Source organism: Eublepharis macularius, chromosome 9 (assembly GCF_028583425.1).
Source record: "Eublepharis macularius isolate TG4126 chromosome 9, MPM_Emac_v1.0, whole genome shotgun sequence".
NCBI classification, from domain to species: domain Eukaryota; kingdom Metazoa; phylum Chordata; class Lepidosauria; order Squamata; family Eublepharidae; genus Eublepharis; species Eublepharis macularius.
In genome coordinates, this window is record NC_072798.1 from 56102342 (window position 1) to 56115043 (window position 12702).

A 12702-nucleotide genomic window follows, 5' to 3' on the forward strand; every position below is an offset into this window, starting at 1 on the left:
ACATTTTCTGCAAGTACAGTAACACCAGAAGCATTGCACAACACACTAAAACAGCAATAACAGTTTTAAGGATACTAAAAAGGACAGTTAAACAGAGGTATAGAAACATGAACAAAAAGAGAAACCAACTGCTTTCAGCCATCACAGAAAACTTTTCTAAGGAGCCAAGTTTTAATCAAACTTTGAACAGCCAACAAAGATTACTAAAAAAGCTTTCTGGGGCAATGGGATGGATCCATCTAGCTTCTTCACTCTGTCTTACCCAATTCTTCTCCTTTCTACAGAAATGGGTTTTGTACATGCATGTCCCTTAATCCACAACACAACCTTTACTGGGGATAAAAGGAGAACCCATTATATACTGTGTGCACATCATCACAGATAAGGCGCACGTCTATGCTCTCACAGCTCTATAAAAGGTGGGAGCAGCAATTTCACCACAAATGTAAAAAAAATTGAGAATTGTGTGGAAGGAGATGCTCCTTAAGGTTCAAGGGCCTCAGATAATTTTCATATATTCAAACAAAAAAGATTTTAATGAAAATTTGAGTCCAGTGGCACTTTAGTGACCAACAAGATTTTTAGAGTATGAGCTTTTGAGAATCAGAGCTCCCTTCTTCAGATACAAGTAAGAAAGGAGATCCCTGAGCCTTTATATTCCAACCAGAAGGTGGGAGGGGTGTTACAAGGAAGGGCATCAGGATGCACAGGACAATGTAGCTTGATTATATGGGAGGGGTGTAGCAAAGGAAGCTGTCAGGATATAAAGGTACAATGCAGCTTGATTAGAGCAGAAATTAATATCTGCAGTGAGATAAGAATCCTAAATCTCTATTCAGGGTCAATTGTACTGAACTTGTAAATGAACTCTATTTCAGCAATATCATGTTGTAATCTCCCCTTGAAGTTTCTCTGTTTGATGACAGCCGTTTAAGGTCAGCAGTGGAATGTTCTGGAAGATTAAAATATTCTTCCACTGCAGTCACTGGTCTCAAATCCTGCCGTTCTACTGCATACTAACACAGCTACCACCTAAGATTTCTACACACACTTCTTTTCAGACTGGAAAGATATTGTGATATTCCTATCCACCATTATTCATGCTCATGGGTGTTTTAAAAAAGAAGATGACCACCTTCCCTTTAAATAGGTAAAGGGGGGGTCCTCAAAAGAGGATTTTTCAGCTCTATTTATTTATTGACTTCATATATACCCCCTTTCCTCCCCAATGAGGGATCCAAAGCTGCTTGCATCATTCTCCTCTCCTTCATTTTATCCTAACAACAACCCTGTGAAGTAGGTTAGGTTGAGAGAGTGTGACTGAGCCAAGGTCACCCAGCAAGCTTCCATGGTAGACTGGAGTCCTGAACCATATCCTAGTCCAACAATCTAACCACTACTTCACACTAGCTTGTCTCTTAAGGAGTGGGGAGGAGAATCATTGGCAGTGTCTCTCCAAATGCGTTTTTAAAGGTTTTTGTAAGAGATGGTGTTATTTTTAGGCAGTGTTATTCATGCTCCTCAATAAAACCCTACAGGGGAGGCGGAGAATCCTGAGGGGCACATGAGAACAGGGGCAGGGGGCGGTTCAATAAACATCAGGTGTGAAACCATGGCTAAATATGGAGAGAAAATGGATTACTCTGGACTGTGGGACATCTTCATTGCAAGGGCAATTTTACACAGAATCACATAAAAAACAAGATAACTGTGAAAAATCACTCTGATATGAAAGCACCCCAACATCTCTCTCTAAGCTTGCTGGGTGACCTTGGCCCAGCCACACTCTCAGCATAACCTGCCTCACAGGGTGAGGATAAATGGAGAGGAGAACAATGTAAGCCTCTTTGCATCCCTGTTGGAGAGAAAAATGTGATATAAATAAAATAAATAATATAGAAAATGTCATATATTTTACAATATATGGTGACATTCAGTAGTAAGCATTCGATAAATTAAGCTGTATTAGAAGTATCATGCAGCTTGATACTGACATCATAACACTTGCTGGTATATAGACAGAAAAATGTATTATCTATATCCAGACTTTTACTAATATGTTATAATAATGTTCTGTCTTCTAGACAAATTAGCGCCCCACTAAGGGTCACTGTTATTATTACCCCCACAATACAGCTGGGGAGCTGGGCTGAGAGGAGTGGCCTACCTAAGGCTACCTCCTGAGCTCATAGCAGTACTGGGATTCATCCAATTTCATTTGGCATTCACTTGCTGAAAATATCCATGAAACATACCTGTTCAAGAACTTCTTTGTAAGTTATAACCTCTTTAGTATTTGTTACAGGGCTGTCATAGATGATAGCAATCTGGTCTCCTTGTCCTTTCAAAACATGGCGATCTACAGCATTATAACAAATATTCAGCTCTCCTCCAACAAACCTAAAAGAAAAATAAAGCCATTAACTAAAAAGAAACATTCACAAACAAGAAAAAGAATTTGCTGGGTAACTGCTAAAACAGTTATAAACTCACAAACCATAATATAATAAAACATTATATTGTGATTTCTGCTTGTGCAATCCTTCAGTCCAGATTGTATTAAAAATACACGTTTGTGAACTTACAGCGCCATCCTAAGTATAGTTACATCTTTCTACGTCAATTAAAATCAACGGGTTTAGAAGGGTATAATTCTGCTTAGAACGGTACTGTAAAATGGTCACATTATTACCTTACAATCAGTGTTATCTATTTTGGCCTCTGTTGTCTCCTTATGTTTGCAAGGTGACAAAACACCAGTGACATTAGAAACTACTTCTCCCATATTCATGGTCAACATTTGCTACCCTTTCCAGATCATTTCCTTCCTACGAATATTGTACAGTTCCAGTCCTACTTTCTCTTTTGGACCCATCTTTCTTCCACTTCGTATCTCCTAGACAAGCTTTTTCTTTTCACACCATGGTCTACAAGTGCCACCTTTGAGTGAAATCTTAAGCACGTTTACTATTCATAAATAACTACCCTTGGCCCAATTGGGTTTGCTCCCTTGCAAGTATACTTAGGATCACAGTCTCTTTCTCATGTAATTTACTCACCATTCTCTTGATTATTCATCCTTTCCTCCCCCCACCTCCCCAATATGCAGCTAAAGTTGACAAGGAGCCAGAAAAAATGGCACAGACTGTTCTTGTGTCTTGCGTGCAGCCAGCTTGCATGCAGAAATCATCAGGTGAAAATTCTTATGTCATGGAGATAAATATTACCACTTAATAAAACCACTAATAAAACCATTGTTAAAGGTACAGCTAATCTGACTAAAATCTGACTAAAAAGTTACAGAACCTACATAAACCTCACTTAACCTTAAATTCTGGAGTTTTCTTCAGCATCTGCTCTCTGATGTTGCTTGTTTTGCTTAATTTTTCTACTTCCTTTTTCATACATCTTTGTGTCAAGAAACTCACTTGTTTAGATCAAACACTTTGGTTCAGGCTTTTGCCCTAGCTAGGATGCAGTTAGATTTATTGTGTCCCCCCCCCTTTATTGCCCCCTTTGATTTTGGAAAAAGATAGGGGCTGGGATGGCACTGCCAGTTTTCAGCCTGATTTCAGCCTTGGCACCACAGTGCTAAATTCTCAAGGACAGGACAGTTAGGGAGGCTGGTTCTGGCATTCCATCCAATTAGTGCATGGCATCCCAGGAGTGGAGTGATGAATTCTTCCCCTTCCACCTATGAAGGCAGGCAACCGCAGAGCCTGTCTTCATAGGTTTGGTCCTTTTTGATTGTTTAGGGCTGCTGCAGGTAGCTGGCTTTTAAAAGTTGTCTTTTAGTCTAGTCTTTTGTCCTTCTTGGTCCATTTCCACCTTCAGGGTCAATCCCTTGTCTTGAGGCTTATGCAATGGATGGAGTGTTATAGCTAGCATCCCTTTTATTTGTTTGTTTGTTTGTTTATGTCATTTATAGTCCGCCTTTCTGGATTACATAATGTGAGATTGGTGCAATCAGCAACAAGGACAAAGGCAGGCATTTCCATAGTGTCAAGGACATTTCCATAAACAATGTCATAGGGTAAACGAATACAAGTTTACAAAGACATATTATTAGCAAGAATCCAATAGGGGGTTGAAGAATTGCTGAAACAGAACATAATCAATTCTAGGACTGACATTAGACAACATGAAGGGCAAGTAGTATATAGTACATATTTAAAGCAACAGACAATATGTAAGGCAACATAATGGTGAAGTCTATGGTTCCTAACTCATTAGCGAAACATCTGAGACCCCCTCCCTACAATACCATCCTCCTATCTGAGTAAAAGCCTTTTTCTCTTTGTCTCTTGGACTTCTGGACTTAAAGCCCGGTTGGATTTTTTGACCTGCTTGAAAGGTAATCTGGATTAGGTTTGTGAGTTTCAGTTTATCTTAGTTTAGCTGTTTAGTTATTTTGCTTCTACTATCTGCATACTTCCACTTCATGTAATAAAATATATTATAATATTTGTGTGGAATTATTGAGTGTTACTGCTTCAGTCTGAATCCAATTTGCCATAAACTACCCAAGTAATTTGTTTTCTGGACTCAGCCTGCAGGGTCTCCACCTTGCAAGGTTGATTTCTGTTCATCTAGTGTTCAGAGGGCTTGAGGCTTGCCTCTCAGTCTCGAGCTGTGGGTTAATCAGAGAGGCTGGTGGTGGCTATTCCTTTATCAATGCATCTCTTTGAACCATTTCCTTACACCATAGCCCTATTACCTGTGTAAGAAAGCCCTCCTGAATAATTTCATTTTGCACTTTTGCAGAAAGCCGGGAAAGTGGATGCTTTCTTCCACTCTTCAGGCAGGCCATTCCACAAGGCAGGGGTAACCACAGAGAAGGTGCAGGCTGCTGTTGATTTTGCCCATTTGCAAGGTGGCACCTGCAGAAGGCCCCATCAGATGAGTGGATATGCCATGGTGGAGCATAGGGATAGGGAGAGAGGTGGTCCCACAGATATGAGAGACCAAGGCCATGAGATAGTCAAAAGCTTGAATTAAACCCAGTAACTGATGGGCAGCCAACAGAATGACTGCAGAATGGGACTAATATGTGTGCTCCGCCTAGCTCCTGCTAACAGTAGAGCTGTGGTGTTCTGCACCAGCTAGAATCTCTGAATTAACTTTGGGCCAAGCTACAAGTGACGAATGACACAGGTTGGACACTAGTCAGCTTCCCTCAAGTTTTGATGGGAAATGTAGGCATCCTGGTCTCGCAGCTTGACTCTCTGACTGCTGTCCAATGGACTTTTCAACTTTCACTTGTCCAACATTCCGCCAAGCTGCCTTGTAGTGGAGAGACCTACAAAGAGTGAATTGCATTTATATAATGTGTATGTTACATGTATACATTTACATTTATTGTCTTGAGTTCAGTTCATATAATAGTCAAACAGCCTCACCCACCTTTGGGTACACATTTGGACAGACAAACATGAGCTGTGATATCATCATCAGATGTGGCCAACAACAATTCTCGTGATCGTCACAAACTGCCAAGTGAACTCTCAGGGATCGTCAGGTTTGCAGGTGTTTACAGTGAAGTCATGTAGTTGACAACTTACAAATGGCATACTTTGCTTTGAACTGGCAAGCCATATTTAAAATTCAGAATGGAAAAGGAACAAATCTGTCAGGGCTGGAATTTCACCCTATTATATAGTGTGTGCACGAAAAGGCAACTCACAATTTACTGCAAAACTGAGCAAAACAAGGGCCTGAACTACTCCAATAATTCACGTGCTTATGACAAACATTTTATTTAATTTGCAAAACTTTGTAATTAACATGCCAAATATCAAACTGGCAACTGCAATTAATTTTAGTGGTGAGATTCTTATTCTGAAGTTATGACAATCAGCAATTTCTGTAATAGGTTCCAAATGGAGAAAACATTGAGAATCTTCGTTAATCTTAGCACCAAATTACATGTTACAATTTGTAACATGAAGGGTCATGGTTTCCCAGCCAGACTTTGAGAACAGACATCAGGAATGGGGAATTTGTTTTTCAAGTGTCTGCAGACCCGATTCAGATAAAGACTGTGGTGCGGTAGGAAAGTGAATGTCCTGAGCTGCTCTATTTCACCCACTGGGCACATGTATGGATGAGCTATGTTGTATCTTGAACACCAGGACATGCCAACTCTATATATGAATAACAGGTTTTTATTCAGCTCTCACTCCGGCTCAACCTGCATTTGTAGTCAGTCAAGCATCAGCAGCCACCAATTTGCTACAGGAAACCCTGAAGGGCCAAGACTGAAGAACTCGCAAAGCAGAAAGTTGTCCCCTAGAGGCTGCTTGTATACATTACAACATTACACATTACACATTACGACAGACTGTATTCACAGCCCCTCATCAAATGATGCTTCCGAGGGCTGGGAAAACGACGTTGGTGGGAAGGCCAAAGCCCCTCCTATCCCCCCATCACAGCCCTGATCTGAATCAGAAGGCATAAGTGCTTGAAAAACAAGCTACCTCACTCCTGACTGTCAGAATCAAAGTCAGATTAGGGCAAACCCAACCCTACACATCACAAATCATAACGGTAGTTAGTTTCAACCTTAAAATTATATGAAAACATATCGATTGGGTTTAAAAGAGAAAAAACGTGATTCCTTGCATTTAGTACATGTTAAACTTTCAAGATCATCTCCATACACATTAAGCTATGTTTTTCTTTATTTTTCTAAAATTTTCTTTAATTAAAAACAATTCTTTTTTTTGCTCACTCCTGCTTTAACAGTTTGTTGGTGGCCTAACACATAAGAACTTTAGTGATGCAAGACACTGACATGATTCAGTCTAATTTCTTTTAAACAGTTCCTTTACCTCCAGGGCAAAAAAATCTGCAAGCTATTAAAACACAGCTGTCCTTCCCAAATTGTCCCAATTAGGACAAAGTTGGCTGGATTATTAGCTCAGGTTAATCAATGTCCAATTCTAACCTTGAGCATGGCTAGTAAGATCGATTCAATACTAGAAAGCCAGTTATTTACCAAAAACATTTACTTATTACGAGTTATTCTACAGATCCTCTATATGTTTGGGTGAGATTACCTAGAGTATATCTGCACAGTTGAGTTTTGGGGCCTCACACTGTGCCTGTATTCAGAGCGCACTGATTTCCCCACCTGCAGAGAAGGGCATTCACTAAGCCAACACAGTAGGAACAGCCCACACAACTGGCACAGTAATGTCAGCACAGCATTGTCCTCCTGTGGACTTGAGGAAGGCTCAAGATGGATCAATTCAGATCCTAATCTCTTTCATGTTTTACCTTTGATCCTACCACTGCATTTTCTACTCAGAGTATTTTATCCTATGGGCAGACCACAGGGAATTCTTAACTTACACTAATGCTGCATAAAAGAGCATAGCATTTCAAAATATGTGCAATTTCTCACAATGTCTAGCACCTGCCCACCAGAATGGCAGTCCTCTTTCAGTAGCAATGACTTACAAATCCTGCCAGCCACAATTCAAGGTGATGGTGTTGACCTATGCCATTTGGGATCAATGTACCTGAAAGGCCACCTACTCCAGGGATCCCCAACATGGTGTCCGTAGGTGACATGGTGCCTGACAACATCTTTCCTGGTGCCCACAAAGTGTTTTTAGGAAGTGGACAGGGCGAAATGCTAAATGAGGCTTTTGCCCAGGAGGAACAGGCAACTGGAGACTTTATTAGCTGCGCAGATAATTTAAAATGTTGTTTTGGCAGCAGGTGCCACCAAAGCAAAAGGAACTTCACTGTGTGGTTGAATGTAAGCTTTATGTACGCAAGAAAATATTTTAAAACAACATGTTCATTTTAAAAGGCATTCTGTTATATAGCTTCTGCCTGAAAAGCTGAAGAGTTACTACTGTTAGAGTTATGCATAGCCTCACTACCTGGTATTTTGTGGTTGACTCCATCTCTTTGCAGCAGCTATTTACACCGACCACCCCATGTCAGAATTCCAAAGGTGCCCACAGGCTCAAAAAGGTTGGAAACCCCTGGCCTCCTCACGCATGAACTTACCCAACCACTGCGGTCATTTTCTGAGGCCCTGCTTCTGAGGCCCCTGCCTTCTGAGATTAGGCAGGTGGCAAGCTGGGAAAGTGCCTTCTCGGTCACAACACCAAAACTCTGGAACTATCTACCCAGGGATATTCACCTATCCCCTTCTGTTGGTATATCCCTCCAGCATGTGAAGACATTTTAGTTCATTTGATATTATGTTTTGTATGAGTACTTTAGCTTGCATTTTGATTTTTTTAACAATATGTTTTCATTGGTTTTATTTTATTCGTATAAAATATCTACTGAATATGTCAACTGAATTAAATTAAGATTTCTTCTATCGCACTGTCAGTGATAGTAAGGGGAACCTTATCTAGAGATTTCAGACAGTCTTCTGGATTAATGAGTGCCAAAGAGCCTCAAGTTGATGTATGTACATTCCATTTCTTAAAGCAGTAAATTTGATTAATATATATATTTTGGAAGGTCAATCCTTTCTTCAAGTTTAGGCAATATTTTCTTTTTCCTGTGCCTTGCAAACAAAATTCCGGCTACAGTGATTAAATGTAAAGCAATACTACATAGATTTTTAGGTAACATTGGTACACAATTAAGTGGAACAGTGTCTACAATATAAAGAAAGTTCACGCCTAGTCCAGATGTCATTATTTATCTATAAAGGACTGCCAAAATTTTATTGTCTATAGTGGTAAAGGTGATTGTGTTCGTTTTAATGATGTGATTTTATTATGTATATTTTTAATTTGTTAACCACCTTGGTGACCCCTATTAGTAGACAGATAGGGTCTGTTTTACAAATTCTGTAAAACATTTAAATAAATAAATAAATAAATAAATAAATAAATAAATAAATGTTATCTTCTCCTGTGCACCCTTATAAATAAGAACTTACACACAGCCTGTATGTGAGGCAAATTACGTCTAACAGCTTCTGGGTCATATCATACATGCACAATCCAGAAAATAGGTCTGTGATATCTCTCACACATTTCAGAAATATCCAGGCCAATAGAAGACTTTTGATGGATCTTTTTAATTGTTTTGTCTTCCTACTCTGAACCCCATTATACAAGCACAAATCCAGTTCCAAAATTGCATACTCTGTCTTGCGACTAAACAACAACTGTTCTTGTTTGCAGAGAAGTGTCAAAAAAAAAAGTACAGGAACATATGAAGCTGCCATCCCCAGTATCAGTGAGCCACAACTAGGTTGCCAGGTCCCTCCTGGCAATCAATAGGAGATGCGGGGGTGGGTACAGGCACTTACAGAATCCCTCCTTGCGTGCATGCATCAGCACACGCTCTCTCTCCTGGTATGTCCTGAAGACGTCACCTCCAGTGCAACTGGAAACAACATCATTTGCTATGTTTGGGGCCTATTCCGGCCCTAGTGCAATGCCGGCATTTCCAGTCACAAAGTGACATCATCGACTAGCACATGAGATTGCATGAGCAGCCATTTCCCCAGCCTGCCTGCTGACAGCGGGCAATCTGTGGGAGCCTGGTGCCCTCCCACAGATTGCCAGTGATTAGAAGGCAAAGGCAAGAATCCCCAGGAGACTGCCTGCCACCAACAGGACCTGGGAACCCTGGCTACAACTCATGGTACCAATCAAAATGTAACAAAACAGCATGCATTCAACACAGTGTGTACCACAAAACAGAGTGCAAGCTTTAGGGTTATCTAGAATTTTCATCAGGCTGGATACTCAATACAAAATATTGTGGGGGAAGAAAGAATATATATTGTTTCAAGGAATGGTGGCAGAGCCCAACGGCAGTAGTTGCAATTTACTTGTAAACTTAAAAGGAAAAACTGGATGAGCTGCAGATTAAATCTTATTAGAAGGTGCTGGATGAAAACTGGGTTTTCAAGTTGTACCAAGTTGCCGGGGACAAAGGAGAGAAAATAATGGCATTCTTCCTTTGTGAATAAGGCAGCAGCTGGGCAAAAAATCATAACTGAGACCTGAATCTTTCAACAAATAAAAAGATATTTTTATCCTGAAATTGTTGTGATCTTTATGTGAATTCCGTTCTGTAGCAAGAGATGGAAAACATGGTATCTGCACAAGCAGCTGAAGTAAGAGGGTTTTTTTAAAAAAAAAAATTGTAAGATTCATTAAGAGCCAATATGGCGTAGTGGCCTGAATGTCAGACTAGGATCTGGGATAGCCAAGTTCAAACCCCCACTTGGACATGGAAGCTCACTGGATGACCCTGGGCCAGTCACACTCTCTAAGCCTAACCTACTTCACAGGGTTGTTGTGATGACAAAATGGAAGAGAGGAGACTGATGTAAGCCACTTTGAGTACCCATTGGGGAGAAGGTTGGGGTACAAATGAGGTATACAAATAAATTCAGAAAGTGCTATCACTTTGTATATTGGTACGATGTATCAAGTGTTCTTTTATGTACAGGATCTTTCCCGTCACAACTAATAACCGCAGTACTTACTACAGAAACCCCAGACCTATGGATTGTACCCACAAGCATGATGAAAAGTGAGGTTTCAAGGTGGATTCTGTAATCTTGTCAATGCTTTAAGAATCTCAGTGAGATTCAATTTCATATTAATAACCACAAGTAGAGAGCTAAAATTAGTGTAAATTATCCAGAGAATACAAAGTAATATTCTTCCGTATGATGGCACAAGCTTGTCCTCTGTTAAAATGCATTACACCAGGTCAAAGGGGCTTAAGCCAGCCTGGAAGCCATGAAGTCCAATCCCAAATAGGGACAGGCTGCAGTAAGTCTGTGATGAAAAAGAAAATTAATTCTCCATATGCTGACACACAGTTCCTAGGCTGGTTTATGGCATTGAAATGAGGCGCCAAACTCATTCCATTCATCCTACTAGCTAATACTTGTATTATCTTTAGTAATCGTGCCACCTTTTTGTTGACAGGACTCCTTCTGCCTTTAATAGGCAGACATTTAACAGGTGAAGTCCCAGAATGGAGGCAGTGATGGGACAGTTTCCATCTGTTGAATTTCTGCCTGTCATCCCGCTATTAAAGGTAAAAAAAACCTTTTGGGAGAGCGGAAAATACGACAGCATTCCCTTTCAGAAGAGGGCAGGCGTGTGTTAATACATATTGTAGCAAAAGAGGAAGGGGGGGGGGATTAGGTGGTTCCTTGAAGACTTAACAGCTCCGTTTATCTCGACGGCTTTTGTGAGGTGGCCCACGCAGGAGCGCAGCAAGCGTTTCGTCGGCCACTCACCAGGAGGTGCTAAAGGGGTCCCTCCTCTCCATGGTTTTTGCCCAGGGTTTGTGCCACTCGATGCCCTGAGCCGCCTCTGCCCACAGCTTTTCAGGCTCCTCCACCGACATCCTGAAAACGGTCTCATAGTCGCCTGCAGGAGCGGCTGCCAGTGTGGAGAAGGAGGGCGCTTTCGGGAGCCGCGTTGGCGACTCACCCCCAGCCCAGGGGCCCAGGAAACGCACCTCAGCGAGCGCCTTGCTGTGTCGGGCGACATTCCTGAGTCCTGCGTTCGAGCCCCAGCCGGTTCGCTTTCTGCAGACAACTTTCTGCAGCAAAATCCTCCTGCACTGAACACTCATCGTCTCTGGAGAAAGTGCGACCCTGTCCCGGGCTGGCCCTGTCCGGCGAGTAACAGAGCAGGTAACGAGGGACGCGAGACGGAAAGGCGAGTCTGTCTCCTCGTTCGAAAAGAAGTCTCGTAGGCAGGTTCTGCAAGAGGTACTTCGCAAGAGCCGAGCTGGATTCCTGAGTAAATAAGAGCTGCCCCCTTGCTCCAAGGCACACTTTGTTTCGCAAACAAAAAGTCAACAGCTCCAGTCCGGGCTTTGTTCTTGGCTGTCTCCAATCCTCCCTCTTTTTTTTAGCAGGAGGCCAACTGGGATCCGATTGCCTGGGTTGCATAAGTCCTGAGTTTCTGTGCCCGCTGCGGCTGTGTTTATGAACTTCCTCTCTTCTTTGTTGATCCAGAATCTCAGGCAGACCACATCCCCCTGTTGAGTTTGGATTATTGTGCCATGTTCGGCAAGGCAGAGCCTCCAAATACTTGGCCGAATGTAGACATTTTCCACTTCCCCTGCATTCCTCCTCTTGCAAAGCACTTTGCTCTTCCTTCCCTCAAACCTACTTTCTATGTAGGGGGGCAAAAGCATATTTAAAATGTATGTAGAAAAGTGATTTTTACTTAAACTATTTCTTTAGAAATGTTGTCATCCCCCTTTTTTAAAAACTTAGCACGTTTAGCATAGCATAAACCTGTGGCAAACCTGAATTAGATGCATAGTGGACATACAGTTGTGCACACCTTTTAGTTTTAAACAAACTAGTTCTGAATGCGGTGAACATCCTTAAAAATTAGCTTTGAAAAAGCAGGGTGGTTCCTGAGGAAAACAGCCATTCCTCCTTCACACCACTCAGTCCAACAGATTTCACAGTGCAGTAAATGAATGTAATCATATGAGAGCGAAAAAACTAAGCAAATCTGCTCACAGAGCGAAAGATTTTATTATAGTGTTACCAAAAGTAGGGTTGCACCCTTCAGGGAACAGAGAATTCATAACAAAGATTCTCAAGGCTATACAATATTTTAAGTTGTGTATGTGTGTGTGTTTTAATCAGCCCAAGAGCCAGACTGTAAACAAATCACATTTCTGTATAGGTAATACTGACTATTCTGGGAAGGCACAAGT

General features: G+C 41.4%; 1 protein-coding gene across 3 annotated transcripts in view; it reads right to left on the reverse strand.

Annotated features, from left to right (window-relative positions):
- Positions 1 to 11841, reverse strand: part of ACSS3 (acyl-CoA synthetase short chain family member 3) — a 77740-nt gene extending 65899 nt beyond the window's left edge. The window contains exons 1-2 of one of the 3 annotated variants that reach the window (XM_054988855.1): positions 11255 to 11816; positions 2256 to 2400 (exon numbers count right to left, since the gene is read on the reverse strand). In XM_054988855.1, coding sequence (XP_054844830.1) covers positions 2256 to 2400; positions 11255 to 11595 — 486 coding nt within the window. In that variant the 5' untranslated portion in view covers positions 11596 to 11816. Of the gene's footprint in view, positions 1 to 2255; positions 2401 to 11254 lie in introns of all 3 variants that reach the window. The other 2 variants (XM_054988853.1, XM_054988854.1) reach the window with 2 other exon arrangements.
- Between the last annotated feature and the right edge of the window lie 861 nt (positions 11842 to 12702).